The sequence below is a fragment of the Aotus nancymaae genome, unplaced genomic scaffold (assembly GCF_030222135.1).
Source record: "Aotus nancymaae isolate 86718 unplaced genomic scaffold, 86718_ANA_hifiasm-v0.15.2.pri h1tg000059l, whole genome shotgun sequence".
NCBI lineage: Eukaryota > Metazoa > Chordata > Mammalia > Primates > Aotidae > Aotus > Aotus nancymaae.
This window is the reverse complement of record NW_026988473.1, coordinates 6,888,471-6,915,257: the sequence shown is the minus strand read 5'-3', so window position 1 is coordinate 6,915,257 and position 26,787 is coordinate 6,888,471. Positions and strand designations below refer to the sequence as shown.

General features: G+C 35.6%; 2 protein-coding genes across 2 annotated transcripts; both read left to right on the top strand.

Annotated features, from left to right (window-relative positions):
* Window positions 1-3,773: 3,773 nt before the first annotated feature.
* LOC105709316 (olfactory receptor 5I1) lies at window positions 3,774-4,717 on the top strand. The gene is given in 2 exon segments (XM_012441190.2): window positions 3,774-4,077; window positions 4,080-4,717. Coding segments are annotated over 2 exon segments (942 nt in total).
* Window positions 4,718-13,177: 8,460 nt separating this feature from the next.
* Window positions 13,178-14,110, top strand: LOC105709315 (olfactory receptor 5W2). The gene has a single exon (XM_012441189.3). The coding sequence runs from the start codon at window positions 13,178-13,180 to the stop codon at window positions 14,108-14,110; it is 933 nt and encodes a 310-aa protein (XP_012296612.3).
* The last annotated feature ends 12,677 nt before the right edge of the window (window positions 14,111-26,787 follow it).

The following is a 26,787-nucleotide window of genomic DNA, read 5'->3' as shown; positions in this document are numbered from 1 at the left end:
ATGGGTAGGCTGCAAAAATTTTTTCCCATTCTGTTGGTTGCCGATTCACTCTATTGACTGTTTCTTTTGCTGTGCAGAAGCTGTGGAGTTTGAGATACCATCTCACACCAGTTAGAATGGCAATCATTAAAAAATCTGGAGACAACAGATGCTGGAGAGGATGTGGAGAAATAGGAACACTTTTACACTGTTGGTGGGAGTGTAAATTAGTTCAACCATTGTGGAAAACAGTGTGGCGATTCCTCAAGGACCTAGAAATAGAAATTCCATTTGACCCAGCAATCCCATTACTGGGCATATATCCAAAGGATTATAAATCGTTCTACTATAAGGACACATGCACACGAATGTTCATAGCAGCACAGTTTACAATAGCAAAGACCTGGAACCAACCCAAATGCCCATCGATGATAGACTGGACAGGAAAAATGTGGCACATATACACCATGGAATATTATGCAGCCATTAAAAACGAGGAGTTCGCGTCCTTTGTAGGGACATGGATGAACCTGGAAACCATCATTCTCAGCAAACTGACACAAGAACACAAAATCAAACACCACATGTTCTCACTCATAGGCGGGTGTTGAACAAGGAGAACACATGGACACAGGGAGGGGAGCACTATACATGGGGGTCTGTTGTGGGGGAGTGGGGGGGACAGCGGGGGGGTGGGGAATTGGGGAGGGATAGCATGGGGAGAAATGCCAGATATGGGTGAAGGGGAGGAAGGCAGCAAATCACACTGCCACGTATGCACCTAAGCAACAACCTTGCATGTTTTTCACATGTACCCCAAAACCTAAAATGCAATAAAAAAAAAAAAAAACAACCTCCTCAATACTCCCGAGAATGAAAATCACCTCTTCATTAACACAATAGCACTTCCATTAAAATTACAAATGTATTTTTAGAGAAAATACTTACATTGGCAATAAGCCTATTAACTATCCCCTAGTTGCCTCTCAGAAATTAACATGTTTGCAATCCTTCAATGATTAGGTCCCCAATGACATGAGAATGCATGTAAAAGCTGTTGGTTTTATTGGTGAAATTATTCACTTATGCAATTGGGAATAGTTCCTTCCTCAGTAAGTAGCTTCTATGGTTATTGGACTGGCTTTGATGGTACAAAAAAAATACCAACTTTTATGGATCTGAGAGCAAGAACCACTGATTTGAGTACAAATAGTTTTGAAAATACATTAATCTTGCCATATTGTACCAACAAGATAATCCATCTTGTATCACTCTTTCTGATATACCTTCTGCAGGATCTAAAATACTTTTTATTTAAATAAGCCTTTTGTTACTGAGAGGAGAACCGAAGCATATCAACCTACCTTATAACTTGAATTAATTTGTTTTATAACCTAAGATTGTTTTGTTATGTGTTTGGAAATAACTTACTGAATCATAGTATTTTAATAAGATCTATTTGTTAATTCCCTTAAAAAGAAAATCAAAGAATCAGTGTTTTCCTATCTCTATTCTCAAGCCTCTTCTCTTCCCTTTAATATTTCTCTAAATAGAACTTTTAGACTATCAGAAGGAATGGCCAACATGAAGTTTCCAGGAGTACATGCACTGCATTTTTGGGAAATATGTGAGCCATAGAATGGTCATGCTGTTAATATTCTCCCCACCCTCATGTGTATTTCCATGAGTTTTGACATCATACACACCTGAATTTGAATTACACTGGTCAATTAATTGTTGAATGATGTTGAGATACTATTCTAAGCATTAATGTTCTCATCCAAAATATGGAGCTAATAATAAGAATCTTGTTTATAGGGAACCAGTGTATCCTGTGGCTTTGGAGTCAGAATCTTGTGTTCTAATCCTGTTTCTATCACATCCTAAATCTCAAATTCTGTTTCTTAGTTTCCTTCATCTATAAGAAAAGGATCATAATGATAGTAACTCCATTGTAATTTTGTTAGTTTTTTTTGTTGTTGTTGACAATTAAATGAGTTATAGGTAAAGTGTTAAGAATATTGCATTACATATAATAAGCATTATATGGATGAGAGTTATTGTTAGTAAAATTTGACAGATAACTCTAGTCATTAGCTAAGAATAACATGACAGGGTGGCAATCAAAACTAATTTTTGATGTTACCTACTGTGTGTCAGTCTCTTTAAAGAGTGACACTTGAAAAGATAAGTAGGTAGATGAAGGGACTTCTGTCTTCAGAAGACAGAGCGGGGGAGATAATATTCCCAATTTAATCCATACAGAAACACTATGAGATATTTATTATCATTGTTATAGTATCGATTAGAATAATTTATGTTAAGTTGCACAAGGTCACACAGCCCCCATGCAGCCAAGATGGGCATCTAACCAAATTCCTCCTAACTTGAAGTGATGTCTTATATTTTCTAAATACCTTGACTAGTTTTAAAACTAGCAAAATAACAATAAATTAACCCCTGTCCTGCTGTAGTGCTGCAACTCATTCACACTCTTCGAGGTGATAACATAAGACGGCACTTTGAGCACGTGATTGACCCTTCTGACTATCAATAGGCTTCTCAGTGTCTATGTCATTGGGTAGTTTTGTTGCTTACCTGAGATAACCAGATTGTCTTTAGCACCGCCATTGTCATAATATTTATTATGTAAATGAGGCAGTAACTCAGAAATATTTTAAATTCCCTTCTTAGCCCTCTCAAGATGAGCCATAGAGGTTGATGCTTTGCTTGTTTATTTATTTTAGGTATTTCCAACTCTATCCTTCATGGTCAAAATCCAATTATTTGTACGTCAAAGTCAAGTTAAATTTTTTATAATTTTGTAAGTATTTTGAGACCTTAGAAGCAGTGTTTAACAGATTTTTCAGACTCAATACTTTGTATTATACCACCATTAAAATAAATTTAGCAACTGTTGTTTACTGATAAAATTTAATCCCTGATAATGACACATAGAGTAATGTTATTTAATTAGAAGTTAACATATAATAAAATGTTTTGCTTACTCTACTTGGTCAGTCCACTAATGTTCATCGAGCATTTCTTAGAAGCCAATGATTTTGAAAATGACAGAAGTATAGAAACAAGTAGCTAACCAATTTTATCAGCTTGGTTTGGTATGTGAACAGGGTTTATGGAATTACACTAAGCTCTTTTCTGTCAAAAATATCCTCAGAGCTGGTATTTACTGATATTTGTTATTTCACTAAAACTTCTGCTTTATAGTAAAAAAAGTTAGCTGGCATATTTCATTACAATACTCTATTCACTCAGTCTAGAGACATTGTGTACTAGTATCTATCAAATCCTGGAAACGAAAAGCAAATTGCTCTAAAATTCTTATTCCAGTGAACATCTATAAGTCAGTTCATTTTTAATAACATACATATTTTCTTTACTTAATATGTTCATCAGTCTGTTTATTAATTTATTACTTTTTTAAAACTCTAGGCCAGTTATTGTTTAATATTTTGGGTACAAAACGGTAAGGTAAATCAGACATGATCCCTGCACATAGGAAGTTAACTGTTCAATGGAAGAAATAGTCAATCAGTAATCAAATAAAACCTGAAATAATGAAATTTGGTAATCACTAAATTCTGAAATGTATCTCTCAGAGTTTATAGTTCAAAAACTTTGAGCTTGCTTTCTTTATTTGATGGCCTATTTACTTATTTGTTTTATTTTTAAAAATAAAATAATCTTATCATTACATCTAATTATTTTTCTTTTTCGTCAATTTAGCATTTTAGGATATCAGAATTTCTCGTGAAACGAAAACAACACAGAAGATGGAACTTACAGATGGAAACTACACCTTGGTGGCTGAGTTTATTCTATTAGGTTTTCCAACTCGCCCTGAACTACAGATTGTCCTATTCCTCACATTTCTGACATTGTACAGTATAATTCTAATAGGGAACATTGGATTGATGCTGTTGATCAGGATCGATCCTCACCTTCAAACCCCCATGTATTTTTTCCTTAGCAACCTATCATTTGTAGATCTTTGCTATTCCTCAGTCATTGGTCCCAAAATGTTGGTCAATTTCCTCTCTGAGAACAAATCTATTTCCTACTATGGGTGTGCCCTGCAGTTTATTTTTTCTGTACGTTTGCAGACACAGAATCCTTCATCCTAGCTGCCATGGCCTATGATCGCTATGTCGCCATCTGTAACCCTTTATTGTACACAGTTGTGATGTCTAGAGGCATCTGTATGTGGTTGATTGTCTTGTCATACATTGGAGGCAACATGAGTTCCTTGGTTCACACAACCTTTGCCTTTATTCTGAAATATTGTGACAAAAATGTTATTAATCATTTTTTCTGTGACCTCCCTCTCCTGCTTAAACTATCCTGCACTGACACAACCATTAATGAATGGCTCCTCTCTACATATGGCAGCTCAGTGGAAATTATCTGTTTTATCATCATCATCATCTCCTACTTTTTCATTCTTCTCTCAGTCTTAAAGATCCGCTCTACCAGTGGGAGGAAGAAGACCTTTTCTACATGTGCCTCTCACCTGACTTCCGTGACGATCTATCAAGGAACCCTCCTCTTTATTTACTCACGGCCCAGCTACCTGTATTCTCCAAACACTGATAAAATTATCTCAGTATTCTACACCATTTTCATTCCAGTGCTGAATCCATTGATTTACAGTTTGAGAAATAAAGACGTAAAGGATGCAGCTAAGAAAGTTCTAAGATCGAAGGTAGATTTTTCATGAGATAAAGCATCCCAAGATACATCTAATCTCTCAATCACATACTGTATTTGGGAACTTGCAACAACCTTACCAGCATACACACAAAACCTCTTACACTAGGGATTTTATCAGGTACTTCTTTTTAATTCAGCTGAATGAATTTCATAGTCACAAACTATTTTAAAAAACATTTAAAAGTTTCAAAGTTGCTGCTAAACACTAGTCATGCTACTTTTCAGTTATTACTAGCTTGAGATTTATGCTAAAATCAATTTCATTAAGTTATCTCAAGGGATATAGCAAATATTTCAGAAAAGTATGCATATACATACATGTGTGCATCTGTAGAATATCTCAATTATAAGTATAGATTACTGGATAACAGGATAAGAAAATAAGTCAGATTGCTTTGATTTATATGCCAGATCTATACCTGACTAGTGAGTGGTGCATTGAATGAGTTGCTTAATTTTTCTATGCTTCACTTATCTGTAAAATGGGATGAATACTGTACATACACCATTGATTGTTTGATAGTGAACAGAGTTATTACAGTTAAGAGCTGAGAATAGTGCCTGGACATTTTATGCACTTAGATGTTTGTTACAATATATGTTTTTATAATATATCATGCTAATTAAAATGCATGTTATAAAATAAGATGATAGAGGCCAAAATGTTAGAAAAACAATAATAAAAAGCCAAATAATATTTTTAAATTGCACATAATAACATGTGGGTAACTTTCTACACCCAATATATCACAAAGCAGTTTGGAAACATTTTCTTAGTGGCTTGAGCAATATAGGTTAATTACAATGCAAAATATTTGTTTTTCTATATCCTTTTTTTAAATACACCAATGTATTACTGAATGTGTGAAACATTCTTTCCTGTAATCTCAGAAAGAGTCTAATTTATTACACTGCCCTAACTGTATCCTCAGAGGGAGATCAACCCAGTACTGTGGTGGAAAACCATGCAGGAAACATGTGCTTAAAAATGGAAATTGAAGGATGTGTAGAAGGATGTGTATTATTGCAAAATGTATTTTGGTAACTAATATTGTGTGCTGCAAATCATTATAATTTTATGATAATACATGTTTATAAACCATGAGCTGGAAATATAAAAATTTACAGTTATGCAAGCATATATCATTTTATTTTCTTTCATATATATTGGGTTTTGTTCTTCACAAATTAAAAGTTCAGGACCACACTGTGTCAAGCAAGTCTATTAGCACCATTTTTCCAACATTATGTTCTCATGTCGTGTCTCTGTGTCACATTTTGGTAATTCTCACAGTGTCTCAATCTTTTCATTATTATTTTATCTATTATGAAGATCTGTGATCTTTGATGTTACTATTGACATTATTTAGGGGCACAATAGACTGTACCCATAAAAGACAGTGAACTTAGTTGATAAATGTTATATATATTTTGTTTATTTTACATATGTATGTGAAATGTCCTTTTTCTGTAAGAAAACTATTATTTTAAAATATATTTTCATAGGGGCAGAGATTTAAATGACTTTAGGCCAAGATTTTGAGGACCTGCCTATTGATCACTAGATCATTATTCAAATGTCATTCTTATTTTTCATCTACCTACAACTCTATTTTTCTTATATACCCACAGATATTGTATATGATATAATTGTATGATATTATATATGATATAATTGATTTTAGAGATAACTGTGGAACATAGAATTCAATTTGTTTCACAAGGTCCACTAACTCTTTTTAATCAAGAATAAGCATATTTCAGAGATAAACAAAAAAAATGACATGAAAATAATAAATCAATATTACAGCTACTGGGAAACAGGATGAAGAACAATTAAGACAAAATAATGTCTGAAGTATGAAAGTTAAATATGGATATGTGTTGGGGATCAACAGGCAGACCCCGACTCCACAACAGATGCATAAATTTACTCAGACACAGAATATAGTGGAAGAGCGTGCTAGGGGTATCTGTGGTCATTCATCCAAAGGAGTTCATAGCCACCGGCCCCAACCCCCTGGCCTTGCTGGCCTTTATTCAGTACACACTCAATGACGAAGGCTTTGAGTCAACACCACTAGAGAGTAAAGATTAAAGGCCAGGTTCCAAGGCCTAAAGTAAACACCATTTGTGGGTAACTTCTGCCAACCCGCTAAGTACAAGGCAGTCAAGCACGGATGGGTAAAGGTTGGTCTTAGGACAACAAGCCATTTAGATAAATTCCTTTGCATTCCCCTGTTAACCGCCCTATGCTTCAAGTCTCGAGATAAAAGAACTAGCCACCTTTGGCCCATTCTTCGCTGAATCTATGTAAACTGCCTGGCCTTCCAAGGGGGTTTTGTGACTATTTCCCATAGATATCTCTAATATTTTTCCCTTAATATTTTTGTCAGCACCCTGATCGATCCTCCACAAACATGTAAATATTTTATGAACTGTCTTTATGTCATAGGATACTTGGGGTGTTTCTTCCCCAGCCAAGACCTCTGTTGCTGGTGGTACCTTTGACCTAGTTTTGCTTGGGCCTGCTGGGCTTTTTCCATTGTCTTGGCCTGGCAGGCTGCACTCATCTCGTGCTACCAGCCCAGTTCCTGCCAAGGGTGAGCCAGGCCAGAATGGCAACGGATAAGTGAGTGTACAAGCATGGAGACTGGCCACTGAACACTGCCAGGCATGCCAGCTGCTGCAGCAGGATGGGCATCTCCAGGCACCAGCTCTGTAGAAGCCTGTGGCTGGTTCAGATGTACCACAAGCAGCTTCCACTGTAGGCACCTGTGTCTGGATGAGGGGAACATGGTAGCACTGAAAAGCTTAGAGCACCAGAAACCACAGAACCCCAAAGAAGGTGTCACAGCCCTGACTCGGGTAGTCCTTAGGTCTGGGCTCCCTGAAGGGCTGCAGTTCATCTCTCCTTGTCACTCACAATGTGGAGAGTGGTTGGGGGGTGGCACATTTTATACATTTCAGCCCTATTTGTGTTACACCTCTTTCAGTACTGCCACTCTGCGGGTTCTGAGTTCTAGTCCTGCCTCCAGGAAGAATGAGGTATGCAGAAAACTGAAGGGTGAGCAAGGCAAAGAGGTGCTTTATTGAGCTACAGTACAGCTCTCAGGAGACCCAGAGTGGGTAGCTCCTATCCACAGGCAGGTCATCCCCAAGAGTGTACAACTCTCAGCAGAGAAGAGATCCACAGTGAGTAGCTCCTTTCTGCAGACAGGTTTGTCTCATTGTCTGCCCAAGTTTGGCTGAGTCTGGGGTTTTATGGGCTTCAGAGGGGAGGAGGTGCAGGCCATTTGGTCCATGGGTGGCCATGGGCAGGCCCAAGAAAAGCACCATAAATTTTCGCTCTGGTTGATACCACTGGCCACCCAGCCCCCAGTCTTCAGGCTGTCGCTGGCTTGAAAGTGGAGTTTCACCAGTAACCCACCCCATTCAACCCAGGAGCCTGTTTGAATCAATAAGTAAAGAAATAAGAAAAAATAAAGTTAATTTTTATTGGAAGTTTATTATGAGGTGAAAAGAAATAATTGATTGTCTAATATGTATCTTCAAATATATGTTCCATATCTTATAATTAAGTACTTAAGTGGTTGTGGATGCTAAAGGTAATGGCATATTAAAGACAAGTATAAATAATTAAAGAGTACTTATCTAGATTATTATAGGATATTTAATAACTTTCATGATTCTTCTCTAGTTTTCTGATGATCAAAGTACTGCAAGTGGTTTCCGTAGTAAACAGGGACATAGATATACGTTTGAAAGACCATATGAGAACCACAGATTCTCAAATGTTGTCTGCAATTACACAAGCTAAAAATCACTCAACATCAAAGGCTAGCTAGGTGCCATTGTAAAATGCCTTTGAGTAAAAACATTTTAGAAGTCCTGTAAATCTCAAGCTGAGCAATGATACTCTGCTCTCTAGGGTGACATTCTTTCTGGGATTCTGAGACCTACATAGAGAAGTATAGCAGTAGAAAAATCAATGAGATTGCTTCCTTTGGTCATTACGTCTCTTCAGTCAATCCATGTTCTTTTGGAAATTTTACCTACATACTAGATATATCTGAAACAGCACCATGGCAGGAGTGTGTTCGAATCAGAATAAAGTCCAAGAAAAGTTGGATGTCAGTCTCCAATATGCAACAATAAGAATGAATGTACTACAATTGTATTAAACAAATTGGATGTATTTCACAAACATGTTGTTGAGTAAAACATAGGCATCCATTTATATATGGTTCAAAAAATATGAAAGTAATTTATTGTTATAAACATCAAGAAAGTAATTACCCCTTGGGGATAGGAGGGTAGTAACTTAGGAGCAATCATGTAGAAGACTTTGAGGGATTCTGGTAATGTTCTTTCTTTCTTTTATTTTTTTTTCTCTTGTCTGGGTTCTGGTTACAGGAGTATTTTTATTTTTATGCTTTGAAAATTCATCTAGTTGTATATTTATCATTTAAGTATAATATGTATATATGTTACACATCAAAAGATTTTCTAAATGCAAAATCTGTTCATTAGACTAAGAAATTTCAGAATGTTATTACTATAAATTTGTATTACTAGTAATGCCTTGTATGCAATAAAGTTCAACCTATTTTTGTGAAAATGTTGTGCAACTTTCATAAAATATTTCAGTCAATAATTATTCCTTTTTTATTAAAATTTCTCTTTTAAAAATAAAACAATATGTTTTAATCAACTCTTAAGCACTTTTAGTATTGTTTCCTGTAAAAGGGAAGCTAAGAGAGCCTGATTCTTCTTGGGACAGTACCATACACCAAACTTATTCATAATTGCCCATGACTTAGGGACAAACATCCATGTTTTCTGAAGGAAGAAGATTATAAGCAGGCAGCTACCTACAGAGTATTAGGTATAGGAGCACTGGTGCACCAGGGACCAGATTTACATACAGATATTTTTCCTTAGTTGTTTACTTCTGATGTAAATTCCAACTAAGTTATTTTCTTCCATAATTTAAAAATCATCTTCAATTAAATACCTATAACTTTATCCAATTTTTAATAATAATGTAGCCACTTACATGGCCAGAGACAGTCAAATTTAGGAAGCTAATTTATGTCTTACCTAAGTAGAGTATAACCTGAAGAGTTTTGTCATTCCTGTAAACAGGGAATCACATGATATGAAAATGAGTTTGAATCAAGGTAAGTTCCCATTGCTTTAAATATGGACAAGAGAAGTAGATGTTGGTAGTAAAGCCCCTGGACAACACAAATGTATCAGTGTCTTTAGTGTAATGGGTGGAAAATTATTACAGCTAATTTGTTGGACTTGTCTTTAACAACATTTTCAATAGCTGTGAGTTTAGCATATTTTTAACAGCACCGTCTTCCAAGCAATGACAATAAAGCATGAAAAACCATTGAAATTTAACACTAAAAATTACTTTTTCCACAATCAAGAATATTTTAATAATTTAGCCTAAAGTGTAGTCTAGCTTTATAGGAATTTTGAGAAAAGGCTATGTCCCTGTCTACTCCCTGGTAAGGTTTGGGAAGATACAAGAATCACCTGGAGTATGTATATGCATAACTGGCTAATGTCTATCACTTGCTATGTTATTTTTATACATACACAGTTTTCTTTCACTTTTTTGGTCATAAAAAATAGATTAACTCCGTTAAGACAGAATGTCAGTGGGAATACATTTTTGTACAGTACAGTCAACAGTAGACTTTAAAGGACACATAGAAATCTCTATGTGTAAGTATCCAACAATCACTCACATATTATAAAATATCACTCAGAATATGGCCAGTACAGAGTTTTTTTTTTTTATTACACTGTAGTCAGAAGCATATTGAGAGCAGGTGCTTGGAGAAGGAAAACTTCATGCCTATGACACTCCAGAAGTTTACTCATTACTTCTGTATTTCACTTTTGGTATCTGTATAATGAAGTTGTTAGAGATGGAAACATAAGATAACATTTGAAATGTATGACATGATATAGGGAGATATCATAATTAGTATAAAGAAAACACATGGGATGTAGTACAAGAGTCATAGTAGAATGTATTTAATTAAATTCATATATTTTTCCTGCACAAGTCCAGGGCTGAATAAAGAGATGCTTTTAGAAGGGAGAGTAGAGACAACTTTATGGCCAAAGCAACATGATGCAGGATTTAGCTCTCTGTCCCATGAAGTTAAAGGCTAAAATGATAGACTGAAGTAGAAAGGGGGAGAACAGCAATACATAGTAGCCAGAGGGGAGTCAATGGGATAGATACAAAATTCAAACTTTGAGTACTTTCCAAGTATCAAAGGACTGCCATGAATAATAGCACACAGAGGTTATTCTGGAAATAAATAGAGCTTAGCTTTTTTTAAAAAAATAAAAAAGGATGGCCTCAACACACTTTTTCTTTTAAAGAATCATCCTTGTACATATCAGCTATATTAGGAGAAACAGACCTGAAAGTAGTTTATGTTTATTCTTGGTTGAACATTACCAGCCTAACAACCGGAAATTATTTAACATCACACGACCATATTTAAAAACACACATTACTCATGCAAATGTCTGTGCTACAGATTGTGGGAATGTACAGAGGCACATATGCCAACAGACAAATGAAATATAAATTAAGAAAAAGTATTTTCAGTATGATGGATGTTGCACAGCCATAAAATAATTGAAAAGAGGGTAGTTGTCAATGTAGTTAGGGAAAAGTATTTAGACAATGATTGATGAAAAAAAGCATCATGTAAGATTGTCATATTTTAAAATGGAGGGTGAAGGAGAATTTCAGAAGGAGAAGAAACAGGATGGACAATGAAAAGGACACACAAGCCATTAAGTAGACAGTCTATTCAAGTTTTATTAGATGTCTTATTTCAAGATAACCATGAAGCATACTGTTAAATGAATTCTGATCAATTTCTAACATTGGTCAATTTGGTGATAAGGTTGAAAAATTAAAAGTTCAGCCTTTGCTAAATCCATTGCAACATTCACGGGGGAAAATGCCAAACTAGGAATCTAATTAATTATGTTTGAATACCATAAAGGATAAAGGCAGAGGGTTGAGAGATTTAAGTCCCAACAGTCACCAGGTAAAAATAAAATGTGATCTGCCTATTGTTCACATACAAGAGGTAAGGACAGAAAGACTTGCTCATCTCAGGTAGGCTTCTGAATGGCCAATTTAAAGAACAGAGGAAAAAAATAATTTTGAAGAATGAGGAATCATGTATTGAAGAATTTACAAATGAATGATTTTATAGATGCTTACTCAGTTGAAGCACCTCTGCAATCTAATGGCCAAAACAATGATATTTTCTTATTTGATCTGTGTGAATTTGACTAACCTTGTTGCTTGTCATTTCTAAGAAGATAGTATAGATTTTACCCTTTTACGTTTTAATCAACATTCATAAGAAATCATTACTGTGCAAGTGATATTATTGTACATGTAAATTTAAGATTGGTTGTAGATTAACTCAAACGATAATAGAGATAACATATTAGAGATAATAATTTATGAAAATTCAAGTCCATATGGACCACATGCCATAATATTTAAGTGTAGAAGAAATACAATCAGACCCACCCCACATTTCAATTTTTACGTAACAGACACATGCACAGACATATGCATGCCCACACAAAAGTAAATGCAGATATAACACAAGAAACAGAAGCCTGTACATCTCAGAAACAATTATTGTTCTTCTTCACATTTTGATTTTAATTAAAAAGTCAATTATAAGCAAATGTAAATAGTCTGTCGTTCATGCTTCTTTTGCCACTTACATTTGGCTTTTGTCCTTTGGAACCAGGTGAGTCATCCAAATGGATTATAAATGTTGTGACAAGCCAGTGATAACGAGCAACAGTTAAGTAAGACGTTTTTCCTTTTCGGTAAACACCAAAGACACTACATAAAAAATAGTATCATTATAATTTTTTGTTTATTAACTTACGTATAATATCACTGTCAGTGACAGAAAAACTATGTATTTCCAAATAATGTAATAAATGTGATGCTTTTTTGTCAACTATATGAGATGTTTAATCCTGTATTTTCTGGCCTTGTTACTCTAAGTTTGGTTTTTCTTTTACATCCTCTTGGATCTGTACTGAGCTTTCAGCTTAATCAAATTAACTGCCTGAGATTGTGCAATAGAAGCAAAGACAAATGATATGTCTCAGAAACTGCATATAAATTTAGAGTCAAAGTTGATCAACTTCCTTTGCTAGACACTTTGTTGTTTTGTTGTTGTTGTTTCATATAGTAATGCCTCTTTAAAAGTGACACTCACCTGGGATATTTTTTGAGGGAAAAGAAGATAATTTACATAAACAAATCTTGTTCTGCTTTACAGATACATTTTTTTTTCTTTTGGATATCTGGGAAAGTCAAACTCGAATCTGTCATTCTGATAATGACTTCTGTAACAGTTTGAAACAAGAACAAGGAAGAATGAACCAGGAAAATTGCTCCTCCTTAACTGAATTTTTTCTCCTGGGAATTACCAATAACCCAGAGATGAAAGTGACCCTATTTGCCATATTCTTATCTGTTTATATCATTAATTTCTCAGCAAATCTTGGAATGATAATTTTAATTAGAATGGATTACCAACTTCACACACCAATGTACTTCTTCCTCAGTCATCTGTCTTTCTGTGATCTCTGCTATTCCACTGCAATTGGGCCCAAGATGCTGGTAGATCTACTTGCCAAGAACAAGTCAGTTTCCTTCTACGGCTGTGCTCTGCAATTCTTGGTCTTCTGTATCTTTGCAGATTCTGAGTGTCTACTGCTGGCAGTGATGGCCTTTGATCGGTACAAGGCCATCAGCAACCCCCTGCTCTATACAGCCAACATGTCCAGCAGAGTGTGCTATCTACTCTTGTCTGGGGTTTATCTGGTGGGAATCACAGATGCTTTGATACATACTACATTGACATTCCGCCTGTGCTTCTGTGGATCTAATGAGATTAATCATTTCTTCTGTGATATCCCTCCTCTCCTATTACTCTCTTGCTCAGATACACAGGTCAATGAGTTAGTGATATTCGTTGTCTTTGGTTTTATTGAACTGAGCACCATTTCAGGAGTTCTCATCTCTTATTTTTATATCATCCTATCGGTCCTGGAGATGCACTCTGCTGAGGGGAGGTTCAAAGCTTTCTCTACATGCATTTCCCACTTATCTGCGGTTGCAATTTTCCAGGGAACTATGCTCTTTATGTATTTCCGGCCAAGTTCTTGCTACTCTCTAGAACAAGACAAAATGACCTCATTGTTTTACACCCTCGTGGTTCCCATGTTGAACCCCCTGATTTATAGCCTGAGGAACAAGGATGTGAAAGAGGCCCTGAAAAAACTGAAAAATAAAATTTTATTTTAAGAAAATAGTCAAATATGTATTTATACACACAAAAATGCAAATTAGTGTTTTCTTGAAATTATATATTATAACACAAAGTTGTCTCAAATAACTTAATTTAATATAGTACATATTTTACTAAGCCATCACCTAGCAATTCTACCTTATCTAAATAGAAAACACATAAATATCGCATAGACTAATCTGTTATTCCCACTTCTCTGTTATTTTTGTGTGTCTTTTTTAATATATAATACATATCAAGATTTTCAAATTATTTAGAAGCAGATTCTCCTTGTGGAAAAACTAATTGGTTTGTCTTTTACCAGAAATAAACTCTTGGAGGAAGAAAAAAACTAAATAAATATACCATGTTTCTTTAAATATGCCATATTTCTTTATGTGTTTTCAATTTAGGTAAGGTAATATCTGTTTTTGAAAAATGCTCCAGTCTTTGAGTTAGTGGGGCAAATTTTCATTTGTTTAATATATATTTCAGACAGTAATTTTTCTTTCTTTTTTTTTTTTTTTCTGAGATGGAGTCTCGCTATGTCACCCAGGCTGGAGTGCAGTGTTGCGATTTCAGCTCACTACAATCTCCGCCTCCCTGGTTCAAGTGATTCTCCTACTTCAGCCTCCTGAGTAGCTGGGATTACAGGCACCTGCCACCATGTCTGCTAATGTTTATATTTTCAGTACAGACAGGGTTTCACCATGTTTGCCAGGCTGGCCTCGAACTCCTGACCTCAGGTGATCCACCCCCTTGGCCTCCCTAACTGCTGGGATTTCAGGCTTGATTGGCAGTATTTTTTCTAAGAGCTATTGAGTGTTTAGTACATGCCTTTCACACTGCTGTGTACTTTGCATTTCATACTGAATCCACTGTTTTCTGTGCTAATGAGCCATAGAATGTAGTGAAAACTAGAAACATTAATTAAGAAAACTAACAAATAATTCATAATAAACTATAAAATGCCATGAAGTCAAAAGGCAGGATACTTTAAGCATAAACAAAATGTCTAACTGGAGTACATAGAAGAAGATTCTTTGAAATGAGGACATTTGGTTTTAGATATAAAAGTGAGTGGAGATACAATGGGTGAGAGGAGAGAAGAAAGAATTCTAGATGGAGAGGCTGAAAATGAGGACATTTGGTTTTAGATATAAAAGTGAGTGGAAATACAATGGGTGAGTGGAGAGAAGAAAGAATTCTAGATGGAGAGGCTGAAAATTAGAGATCCTGAGGTAGACAGGGCAAGAGGAAAGAATTGAATTGAAGGACAAAGTGATACACCCAGTAAAATCTAGTTGAGCTGATTTTCTCGATTCATTCATTTCCACTCTGCTTCTCTTCCTTTCTTCCTCTTTCTAGTCCTGTTTAAATGTCTCTCTTGTGGTTCATAAATAATACTCTCCCAAAGGTACTATTCTGTGTATCCATCTTTTTATTGAACCGTAGCCTCCAGTGTGAGACTGCGAGCATTCTTTACTCAAAGATTGCATGTCTGTCTTCCCAACCAAAGCATCTGCATGGTTTCTGGGTCACCAAATGGAAAAAATAAATAAATAATAAAAATCAATACACGGTATAATATTTTTTAATATTTGTGAGTTATCTAAGTATAGTTAACTGAGGGCATAATGTGTGCTTTGAATATATATTTTATAGGTTTTTAAAAAATATTTAAGTTCAGGCGTACAAGTGTAGGTTTGTTACATAGGTAAGATTATGTCATGGGTGCTTGTTGTACAGATTATTTCTGAACCCAGGTAAAAAGCTTAGTACCCATTAGTTATTTTTTCCAAATCCTCTTCCTCCTCCCGTCCTCCACCCTCCGAAAGACCTCAGTGTGTGTTGTTCTCCTCTATGTGTTTATGTTTTCTCATCATTTAGCTCCAAGAAAATGAAATGGGTGTTATAGATACTGAGGTGATAAGTCTACAAAGACAGGCATATTAATTATATAGGCAGTTACAAGCATTCATGCGGGTGCTTTCTTCATGTTAAACTACTTTCATTCAGCTCTGCTCAAGTTTATAATGTTAAAACCCTACAAGAAACGTGTTGAGACAACATGGTTGTGGCCACATATTTGCAATTTACTCATACTCTTCTGTTAACCTTTTCTATGAGCAGCAGCAGGGTGGGAAACTCTTTTGAAATATTATTAAGTCCAGACAGTTTGGAAGGTCAGTAAATTGGTACTAAGATATAAACTCGTCACCTCCTTCCACATAACATATGACAGTTATGTCTTGAAAAAGTTGATTTGATCTGCCTATTAGCTACTTTAATCATATATAATGAGTGACGTCTAAAGAGAAGGAAATTTCAACCTCAACAAAGGCAGGATATTAAGCTCAATAAATGGTGTCTAAAAATGAAGAAATCAAATTAATTAATTGCAATCTTTATTTCTCTGATTTTTATTTACAATTAAAGGTTGACAAATCACTTATTGGGAATATTGCTTAGAAGATTCATGACTTAAATAAAGATTTGGGCCAGATAGCCTGAACTAACCCTTCCATCTTGGGAGTCAACAGAAATAGGTAAAACATTTCTTAAAAGGCTTTGATTCATTCTAGCCTGTCCAACTCAATTCCCACCACTTCCTTCCACTCTCTATCTCTCTAAATCACTCTCTAATGACAGAGTCACCAGTGACCAATGAAAAGTAGTATTGTCCAAATATGATATTACCAATGACTTTGTGTAGTGGGTTAACACAGGAACATTTCTATATCTTGAATCCGTTCCTTCAGCCTTGGCACCGAAATAATTAAACATAATAATGAAATACAATGGTAGATTTGCATATACATGTAATGCAATGAACAGACAGATACATAATGGTGATAGGTTGTATAACTACACTTGTTAAAATAGAGCAGTAGTGATGCTCAATGAGGCAGAAAGTGGGAGGTCCTATGTTGAAACCAGAGGCAGTGACTTTTAACCTCCCTCAAATCTCTCTCTAGAATCATGTTATGAACTAGACACCTGATGCATCTTTAAATTACCATGGTATTTAATAAGACTCTTCCTCACAGCAATGAGTCCCGTCCCATCACCCCTCATTAATAAAAAGCCTCATGCTAGTTTATTTATAAGACTCTTTTCAGTTGCCGTATTTTTTCCTCTCTGTATCTATGAGTCTACTGACATGTAAACCTGTTTCCTCTATTGGAGATGCAGTATATTAAAACAAACAAACAAATACAAACATGATGAGTGGCTTCATCTTTACACAAAAGGACCACCAGTGTCTCCAGACTCACTTGACCTGAAATGGCAATGACAATGGTATTAGCTAGAGTGTGAGAATTGTGAAAAGTGAGATACGGTAAAGGAGCATAGTCCCTTTAAATGGCCTTCCATTTTGCATTCAGACTTTCATAGACACATCACAGAAGTGGTTATATAACTATTAGTATTCTGGGAAATAAAAACTAAAATCTTAGTGCAGTACTATGACTCACCTAAAAATCGACCAAAATAAATATGACTGACAGTATTAAAGTCAGGTATTGTCAAGGATGTGGAACCACCAACCATAGCTTGTACACATGGCTAGTAAAAGTCAGATTGGCAACCTCTGGAAAACTAGTTGGCGGTATTTACTATAGCTGGACACATGCATACCTTATGATTCCAATGTTTTGTTCCTTGTTTGATACCCAATAGAATTGAGTAAATATGTCTATCTAAAGACTGTACAAAAATAATCACAGCAACATTATCTGGAATTTGTTGAATAACATACAGTTTGTTTATTAGGAGGTTACACAACAATGAAAATGGAGAAACTACCACTACATGCAACAGTATGGAGGAATGACATAAAATGAGTGAAATAATCCAGGCATAGAAGAATACAAATTCAATTATTTTATTTCTAAATGGTTTTGAAAATACAAAACTGAACTATCACATTGGGTGCCGACTTATGTTAGGGTGCAGGGACAGTCTCTGAATTGCTGGTGTGTTCTAATTTATGTTCTGGCTTTTAGATACAGTAATCTCATTTCTGAAAGTTTACTTGATATTTACTTTAAAATGTGTATATATATACACACATATGTAGATATGTGTGTATATACATGCATACTTTAAAATGTATACATATTTTAATGTTTTCCAAAAACCAAAGGGTATTTACTACCAGATTGTAGGCAACTGCAGGATTTCATAGCCACTTTTTAAGTCTCTAGCAGTTTCTAGAACACGATACATTTTCAAGTTATGCTTGTAAAACTAATAAAGCACACAATCCTCATAAAATATTTTATTAAATAATTATTCTCTATGTTACTAAAAATGTGCTGCCTTGCTTCTAAAACAGAGATGCTGGCAGCCCACAGTCACTGCTTGGTCTCAGCAACAAGGAGATTAATGATCCTGGTTTTCCTTGGTACCAGTATCACGCACTGAACTTACTTGATAATGGCCCATGATTCACTGCCAGGAAATGATCTCCTGAAGGAAGAACTTATAAGTAGACAGTTGACTATGTAGTACTATGTTTAGCGACACCCATGACATCATTTAGATACAGACATTTTTGTTTTTATTTTCTCAATTGTTTGTGAAATCTTAAATTTTACCTTTTTTCACTCATGATTTTTAAAAAAATCATTCTCTATTAAGGCACAAGGCCCTTTGGGAGATAATTTAAATTATCCAGTTGTTTACAATATATTGGTATTCATGCTCTGAAACAAATGGGGACTGAGAATTAGACTATGTTGTCTGGAGGGGCAGCTGTGTTTTTGAAGTTAAAATTTTAATCCTGCCTAAACAGAGTGTAGCTTAAGGAAATTTGGTATCTCTGAATAAACATAAACTTGGAAAAAAATCAGAATAAGGTGACCAAAGACACTTCCACATCCTCCAAATATGCGCCAGAGAAGCAAATAGTGATGGTAAAGCTCTTGGGTAACAAAATATTAGTTTACTGAGTTTACCTGATGGAAGACTATTAGCAATTACTTAGGTGGTATGAGCTTTGCTTCAACATTCTCTCCTACAAAAGTATATTTGGCGTTTTACTATTAGGATTATCTCACAAAAACGACAATGAAATATCAAAAAATTAAAAATTGTTACTAAGAACCACTTTTCCAAAAACTATAATTATATCAGTTTCAATGAATTTCACCTAAGTACTCCAGCTTTATGTAAACCAAGTGGGAAATACTATGACAAGAAACAAGACAAACGAATAAAAATAACAACAACAAACCTACAACTTTTTACTCCAGGTGGGGTTTCAGAAATGAACCTAAAGTACTGAAGTGTATAAATTTGTACATGTCTTGCTCATTTTACTGTACTTCTGTTTGCACAAATTTTGCATATACAGAACTTATAGTAATTAACCACATTACAATTCAAGAACTACAGCTAATATACATGATAATTGTACATATTCTTTAAATATCAATCAACATTAGACATTTAAAGATCACATAGTAACCTGTGCTTGTAAGTACACTGTAATGATTAATGCATTATAAAGTGTCACTCAGAAGATGGCCAATATAAAGGATACACCCCAAAGGCTGTCAGGCTGCACAACTTTAAGGGGCACTGATTTCTTTATTTTCTACTTGTTTCCTGCAATTTTACAATGCAATGACCTACCACATCACTTTCTGTTAGCACCAATATTAATAATGATCAAGTGCCTAGTTGATATAAACAAGACAAATTACTCCCCATTAGCAAACCTTATTTCTTCCTTCTATCTTCGGTCACTGCTGGAATCCTCCTGTCCTGGTTGAGAAGTGACATGAGTGATCTCTGAGATTCTATGGGCCACTAATTTTGTGAATTTTCAAACATCACTTTAGCATAAACACATTACAATATTCTATAGGAGTATTTAAAAAATTATCTTTTAAGAGAAATCTGTTTTATTGCACTTTATTAAAAAATCTATTGCGAGAAATTTCTATGGATTCAATCAAGCAATGTCTATAAGACTATAAGTTAACTTATCAGCTGTGGGCTTCAGATTCTGCATCATATAATGAGGTTGTTTGAGACAACTCAGGACATATGTGACAATATATGAAATATATGAGACTATGTGGTGATAATTAGATAATTATAAAACACCTGACTTGGTAAGAAGGAAAAAATTATCTTTATTTAATATCAAATCTTTTATCCTTACAGGCCATTTTTAAAAACTTATTTTAATGAAACACTTGGATATGATAAATTATGCATGTATAACAGACTTCTTGTTATATGAAGAATTGTAATATAAATGAAATGGCCATTAGTAGAGGATATGTCAAATAAATTAATATATATATAAACAGAAGTGAATGCATTTTCTCTAATCATATTATTTATTTCCATATAAAATGTGTTATTCTGACATCATTTTGTTTAAAAAGCAGAAATCTAATAGCATAGACAACAGAACCTCGTTATCTTCACACGATATGATTATTCCTACTTTTGTTCTCTTTACTAAAATATTTATTTTTCAATTAAATATTTTTGTGTTGAAGGAGAAATGTTGTATGTATGTTTAAGTGTGTTTGTAGGGGGAGTATTTGTTTTGTATAATGTGCAATTAAAAGAAAATGCCTATGTAGAGATTGCTGGACTGGAAACAATCAATACTGTTTGACTAGAGTCATTTTACTTTTGCTAATTAAATATAATATTGAACATAAGCTAGATAGAAAAAAAGTATTATTTTAAATGGTCTGTATTTTTTTCTCAATCATTACCCTACCTGTATTAAAGATTAATTGTTAAACCTCATTCTTAAACTTGCCACTTATTCCTGAGAGACGAAGTATCCAACACCCAAGAGTCATAGCAGAGCTACTTATATAATCTAGGTAGGTCAGGAAACAATACTGAACCCTTGTGAAGAGAGGGCTGGCTCCAGTAAAGAAATCAGCAGTTCTGGATCAGGTACTAATTTTTTGTTATTTTCTGGTTTACTTTGTATATTTCTTTAGTTCTTTTATTATTTTCCACTAAAAGTATCATATAAAACTAAAGGAGAGCATAAAACAATGTGAACATTATAATAATCACTTTATTATTTTTAATATGTATACATAGATGGCAAGGAATGGAATAAAATGCTAGCATGAACAATACAGATGCTCAGACATTATTAGTATTTTTAATATCTGTGCTTAGATATATATTTCAATGTTATATTAAAAAGAAAATTATTATTTTTAAACCTATGTCTACAAAGGCAGCTTTTTAATAAGTTTAGACTGAAATTTTAGAGACCTGCATGATGATCACTAGACCATTATTCAGATGTCATCCTTTTTCTGCTTTTCATCAACCTTCAGGTCTACTTTTCTTCTCTCTCACAGAGCAGAGGGAGACGTGTGATATTACACAAGATATAATTTGTTTAGGGGAAATATAACAACGGGATCAATAACAAAATTGACTCCCCAAAGACAGCCAATTATTTTTAACTGAAATCTAGCAGGTTTCAGAGGTGTAGAAGAGAGGAATCAACGAAAACAAACAAACAAAAATTTGTTACAACTTCTTCGTAATTGGGATGGGGAACACAGCTCAGGAATGAATTTGTCTGAGGTTATAGGACTGTGGACATGTGAATGTTCTTGCAACTCTGATCTGTTGGTGAATGGATAATGTGGATTCCACTTGATCGGGAAAGAGGGACCCATATAGTAAACCACAGTCTCTTTCTTACATCTCTATCACCAGTGCTGCAGCATCCTGCGATTAGCTTCAAAATGTTCTTTATAATCTCCTGTGAGCCACAGCAGCTTCAGACAAAGGCGTAGTTAGCCCTGGCAAATTCCTGTCTGTCCACTCTAGCTTACTGATTATGGAGACCTTTCTACTCGCTTCTCATGCCACCATCATCCTTCTTACTCCAGTGATTTGTGAACCACAGACTGTCTCCATCCCAGTGACAATGAGATGCAGGCTTGGTTATTAATGCTGGAATAGGACCTGGGGGGTTATTGGGAAGTGGAGGAATGTTATATGTAAGAACCTGTCATTGCTCTGCCTGCTCCACATTTTTGGATGACGACAGAAACATAATGGGATATATTTATTACCCGCACTTATCACTTGACTATGCTTGTCTATGATGAGATATCGCAACATTTCTACAAAAATGAAAGCAAAAGCAGTAACAATAATCTTGTCATAAGATGCGGGTTATCTGGTCGAATTAATTATAAGAACGATTACCTTGAACTCTGAAGACATCAATTTCCTAGTCTATAAAAGAGAAGTAGCAAAAACCACCATAAATAAATAATGCATAGGTTTTCATGAATTAGCATGATTTAATTTGGGTGAAAGTGTACTGCGGTCTCTGTACAGTGCCACAGAAATGTAAGAGATATTATGGTGCTGATTTTGTTGATTTACATTAAATTGGATATTTTCCAGTAGATTGTTTATACCTTTATTTTTTTGTTACTAAAAAAAAGACCATCAGTTTGACTATTAGCATAGTAAGATAATGTTAACCTTTCACTTCTGTTTTCTTCTTTCACAATCAGGGATTTCCAGATCTGAATGGAGACCCTTGAGAACTGCACTGTGTTTACTGACTTTGTATTCTTAGGACTTTCAGGTACACAGGATGTGCAGCAGGGGCTCTTTGTGCTTTTCTTCCTGATTTTTGGCATAACTGTGATTGCCAATCTAGGGATGATCTTACTGATCAAGATGGATCTCACACTTCACACACCCATGTATTATTTCCTGAGCAACTTGTCTTTCTGCGATGTCTGCTACTCTTCCACTGTCTCTCCCAAGATGCTGGCTGATTTCTTTTTTTTTTTTTTTTTTTTTTTTTTTTATTGCATTTTAGGTTTTGGGGTACATGTGAAAAACATGCAAGGTTGTTGCTTAGGTGCATACGTGGCAGTGTGATTTGCTGCCTTCCTCCCCTTCACCCATATCTGGCATTTCTCCCCATGCTATCCCTCCCCAGTTCCCCACCCCCCCGCTGTCCCCCCCACTCCCCCACAACAGACCCCCATGTATAGTGCTCCCCTCCCTGTGTCCATGTGTTCTCCTTGTTCAACACCCGCCTATGAGTGAGAACATGTGGTGTTTGATTTTGTGTTCTTGTGTCAGTTTGCTGAGAATGATGTTTTCCAGGTTCATCCATGTCCCTACAAAGGACGCGAACTCCTCGTTTTTAATGGCTGCATAATATTCCATGGTGTATATGTGCCACATTTTTCCTGTCCAGTCTATCATCGATGGGCATTTGGGTTGGTTCCAGGTCTTTGCTATTGTAAACTGTGCTGCAATGAACATTCGTGTGCATGTGTCCTTATAGTAGAACGATTTATAATCCTTTGGATATATGCCCAGTAATGGGATTGCTGGGTCAAATGGAATTTCTATTTCTAGGTCCTTGAGGAATCGCCACACTGTTTTCCACAATGGTTGAACTAATTTACACTCCCACCAACAGTGTAAAAGTGTTCCTATTTCTCCACATCCTCTCCAGCATCTGTTGTCTCCAGATTTTTTAATGATTGCCATTCTAACTGGTGTGAGATGGTATCTCAATGTAGTTTTGATTTGCATTTCTCTAATGGCCAGTGATGATGAGCATTTTTTCATATGCTTGTTGGCCTCATGTATGTCTTCTTTTGTAAAGTATCTGTTCATGTCCTTCGCCCACTTTTGAATGGGCTTGTTTGTTTTTTTCTTGTAAATCTTTTTTAGCTCGTTGTAAATTCTGGATATCAGCCCTTTGTCAGATGGGTAGGCTGCAAAAATTTTTTCCCATTCTGTTGGTTGCCGATTCACTCTATTGACTGTTTCTTTTGCTGTGCAGAAGCTGTGGAGTTTGATTAGGTCCCATTTGTCTATTTTGGCTTTTGTTGCCAATGCTTTTGGTGTTTTGGTCATGAAGTCCTTGCCTACGCCTATGTCCTGAATGGTTTTGCCTAGGTTTCCTTCTAGTGTTTTTATGGTGTTAGGTCTTATGTTTAAGTCTTTAATCCATCTGGAGTCAATTTTAGTGTAAGGTGTCAGGAAGGGGTCCATTTTCTGCTTTCTGCATATGGCTAGCCAGTTTTCCCAACACCACTTATTGAACAGGGAATCCTTTCCCCATTGCTTGTTTTTATCAGGTTTGTCAAAGATCAGGTGGTTGTAGATATGTTGTGTTGCCTCCGATGCCTCTGTTCTGTTCCATTGGTCTATATCTCTGTTTTGGTACCAGTACCATGCTGTTTTGATTACTGTAGCCTTGTAGTAGAGTTTGATGTCTGGTAGTGTGATGCCTCCTGCTTTGTTCTTTTTGCTTAGAATTGACTTGGCTATGCGGGCTCTCTTTTGGTTCCATATGAAGTTTAAGGTGGTTTTTTCCAGTTCTGTGAAGAAGGTCATTGGTAGCTTGATGGGGATAGCATTGAATCTGTATATTACTTTGGGCAGTATGGCCATTTTCACGATATTAATTCTTCCTAACCATGAACATGGAATGTTTCTCCATCTGTTTGTGTCCTCTCTTATTTCGTTGAGCAGTGATTTGTAGTTCTCCTTGAAGAGGTCCTTTACATTCCTTGTTAGTTGTATTCCTAGGTATTTTATTCTCTTTGTAGCGATTGTGAATGGCAGTTCGTTCTTGATTTGGCTCTCTTTAAGTCTGTTATTGGTGTATAGGAACGCTTGTGATTTTTGCACATTGATTTTGTATCCTGAGACTTTGCTGAAGTTGCTTATCAGTTTCAGGAGCTTTTGGGCTGAGGTGATAGGGTCTTCTAGATATACAATCATGTCGTCTGCAAATAGAGACAATTTGACTTCCTCCTTTCCTAATTGAATACCCTTTATTTCTTTTTCTTGCCTGATTGCTCTGGCTAGAACTTCCAGTACTATATTGAATAGGAGTGGTGAGAGAGGGCATCCTTGTCTAGTGCCAGATTTCAAAGGGAATGCTTCCAGTTTTTGCCCGTTCAGTATGATATTGGCTGTCGGTTTGTCGTAAATAGCTTTTATTATTTTGAGATACGTTCCATCGATACCTAGTTTATTGAGGGTTTTTAGCATAAAGGGCTGTTGAATTTTGTCGAAGGCCTTCTCTGCATCAATTGAGATAATCATGTGGTTTTTGTCTTTGGTTCTGTTTATGTGGTGAATTACATTTATAGACTTGCGTATATTGAACCAGCCTTGCATCCCCGGGATGAATCCTACTTGATCATGGTGGATAAGCTTTTTGATGTGCTGTTGTAATCGGCTTGCCATTATTTTATTGAAGATTTTTGCATCTATGTTCATCATGGATATTGGCCTGTAGTTTTCTTTTCTTGTTGAGTCTCTGCCAGGTTTTGGTATTAGGATGATGTTGGTCTCATAAAATGATTTGGGAAGGATTCCCTCTTTTTGGATTATTTGGAATAGTTTCAGTAGGAATGGTATCAGTTCCTCTTTGTATGTCTGGTAGAATTCGGCTGTGAACCCATCTGGGCCTGGGCTTTTTTTGGGTGGTAGGCTCTTAATTGCTGCCTCGACTTCAGACCTTGTTATTGGTCTATTCAGGGTTTCGACTTCTTCCTGGTTTAGGCTTGGCAGGAGGCAGCTGTCCAGGAATTTATCCATTTCCTCCAGGTTTTCTAATTTATGTGCATAGAGTTGTTTGTAATAATCTCTGATGATGGTTTGAATTTCTGTGGAATCTGTGGTGATATCGCCTTTGTCATTTTTTATTGCATCTATTTGGTTATTCTCTCTTTTCTTTTTTATTAGTCTGGCTAGTGGTCTGTCTATTTTGTTGATCTTCTCAAAAAACCAGCTCCTGGATTTATTGATTTTTTGAAGGGTTTTTCGTGTCTCTATCTCCTTCAATTCTGCTTTGATCTTAGTTATTTCTTGTCTTCTGCTAGGTTTTGAGTTTTTTTGATCTTGCTCCTCTAGCTCTTTCAATTTTGACGATAGGGTGTCAATTTTAGATCTCTCCTTTCTTCTCATGTGGGCACTTATTGCTATATATTTTCCTCTAGAGACTGCTTTAAATGTGTCCCAGAGATTCTGGTATGTGGTGTCTTCATTCTCGTTGGTTTCGAAGAACGTCTTTATTTCTGCCTTCATTTCATTGTTTATCCAGTCAACATTCAGGAGAAAGTTGTTCATTTTCCATGAGGCTGTGCGGTTCTGGGTTGGTTTCTGAATTCTGAGTTCTAACTTGATTGCACTGTGGTCTGAGAGACTGTTTGTTATGGTTTCCGTTCTTTTGCATTTGCTGAGGAGTGATTTACTTCCAATTATGTGGTCAATTTTAGAGTAGGTGTGATGTGGTGCTGAGAAGAATGTATATTCTGTGGATTTGGGGTGGAGAGTTCTGTAAATGTCTATTAGGTTTGCTTGTTCCAGGTCTGAGTTCAAGTCCTGGATATCCTTGTTAATTTTCTGTCTCGTTGATCTGTCTAATATTGACAGTGGTGTGTTGAAGTCTCCCACTATTATTGTGTGGGAGTCTAAGTCTCTTTGTAAGTCTTTAAGAACTTGCCTTATGTATCTGGGTGCTCCTGTATTAGGTGCATATATATTTAGGATCGTTAGCTCTTCTTGCTGCATTGATCCTTTTACCATTATGTAATGTCCTTCTTTGTCTCTTTTGATCTTTGTTGCTTTAAAGTCTATTTTATCAGAGATGAGAATTGCAACTCCTGCTTTTTTTTGC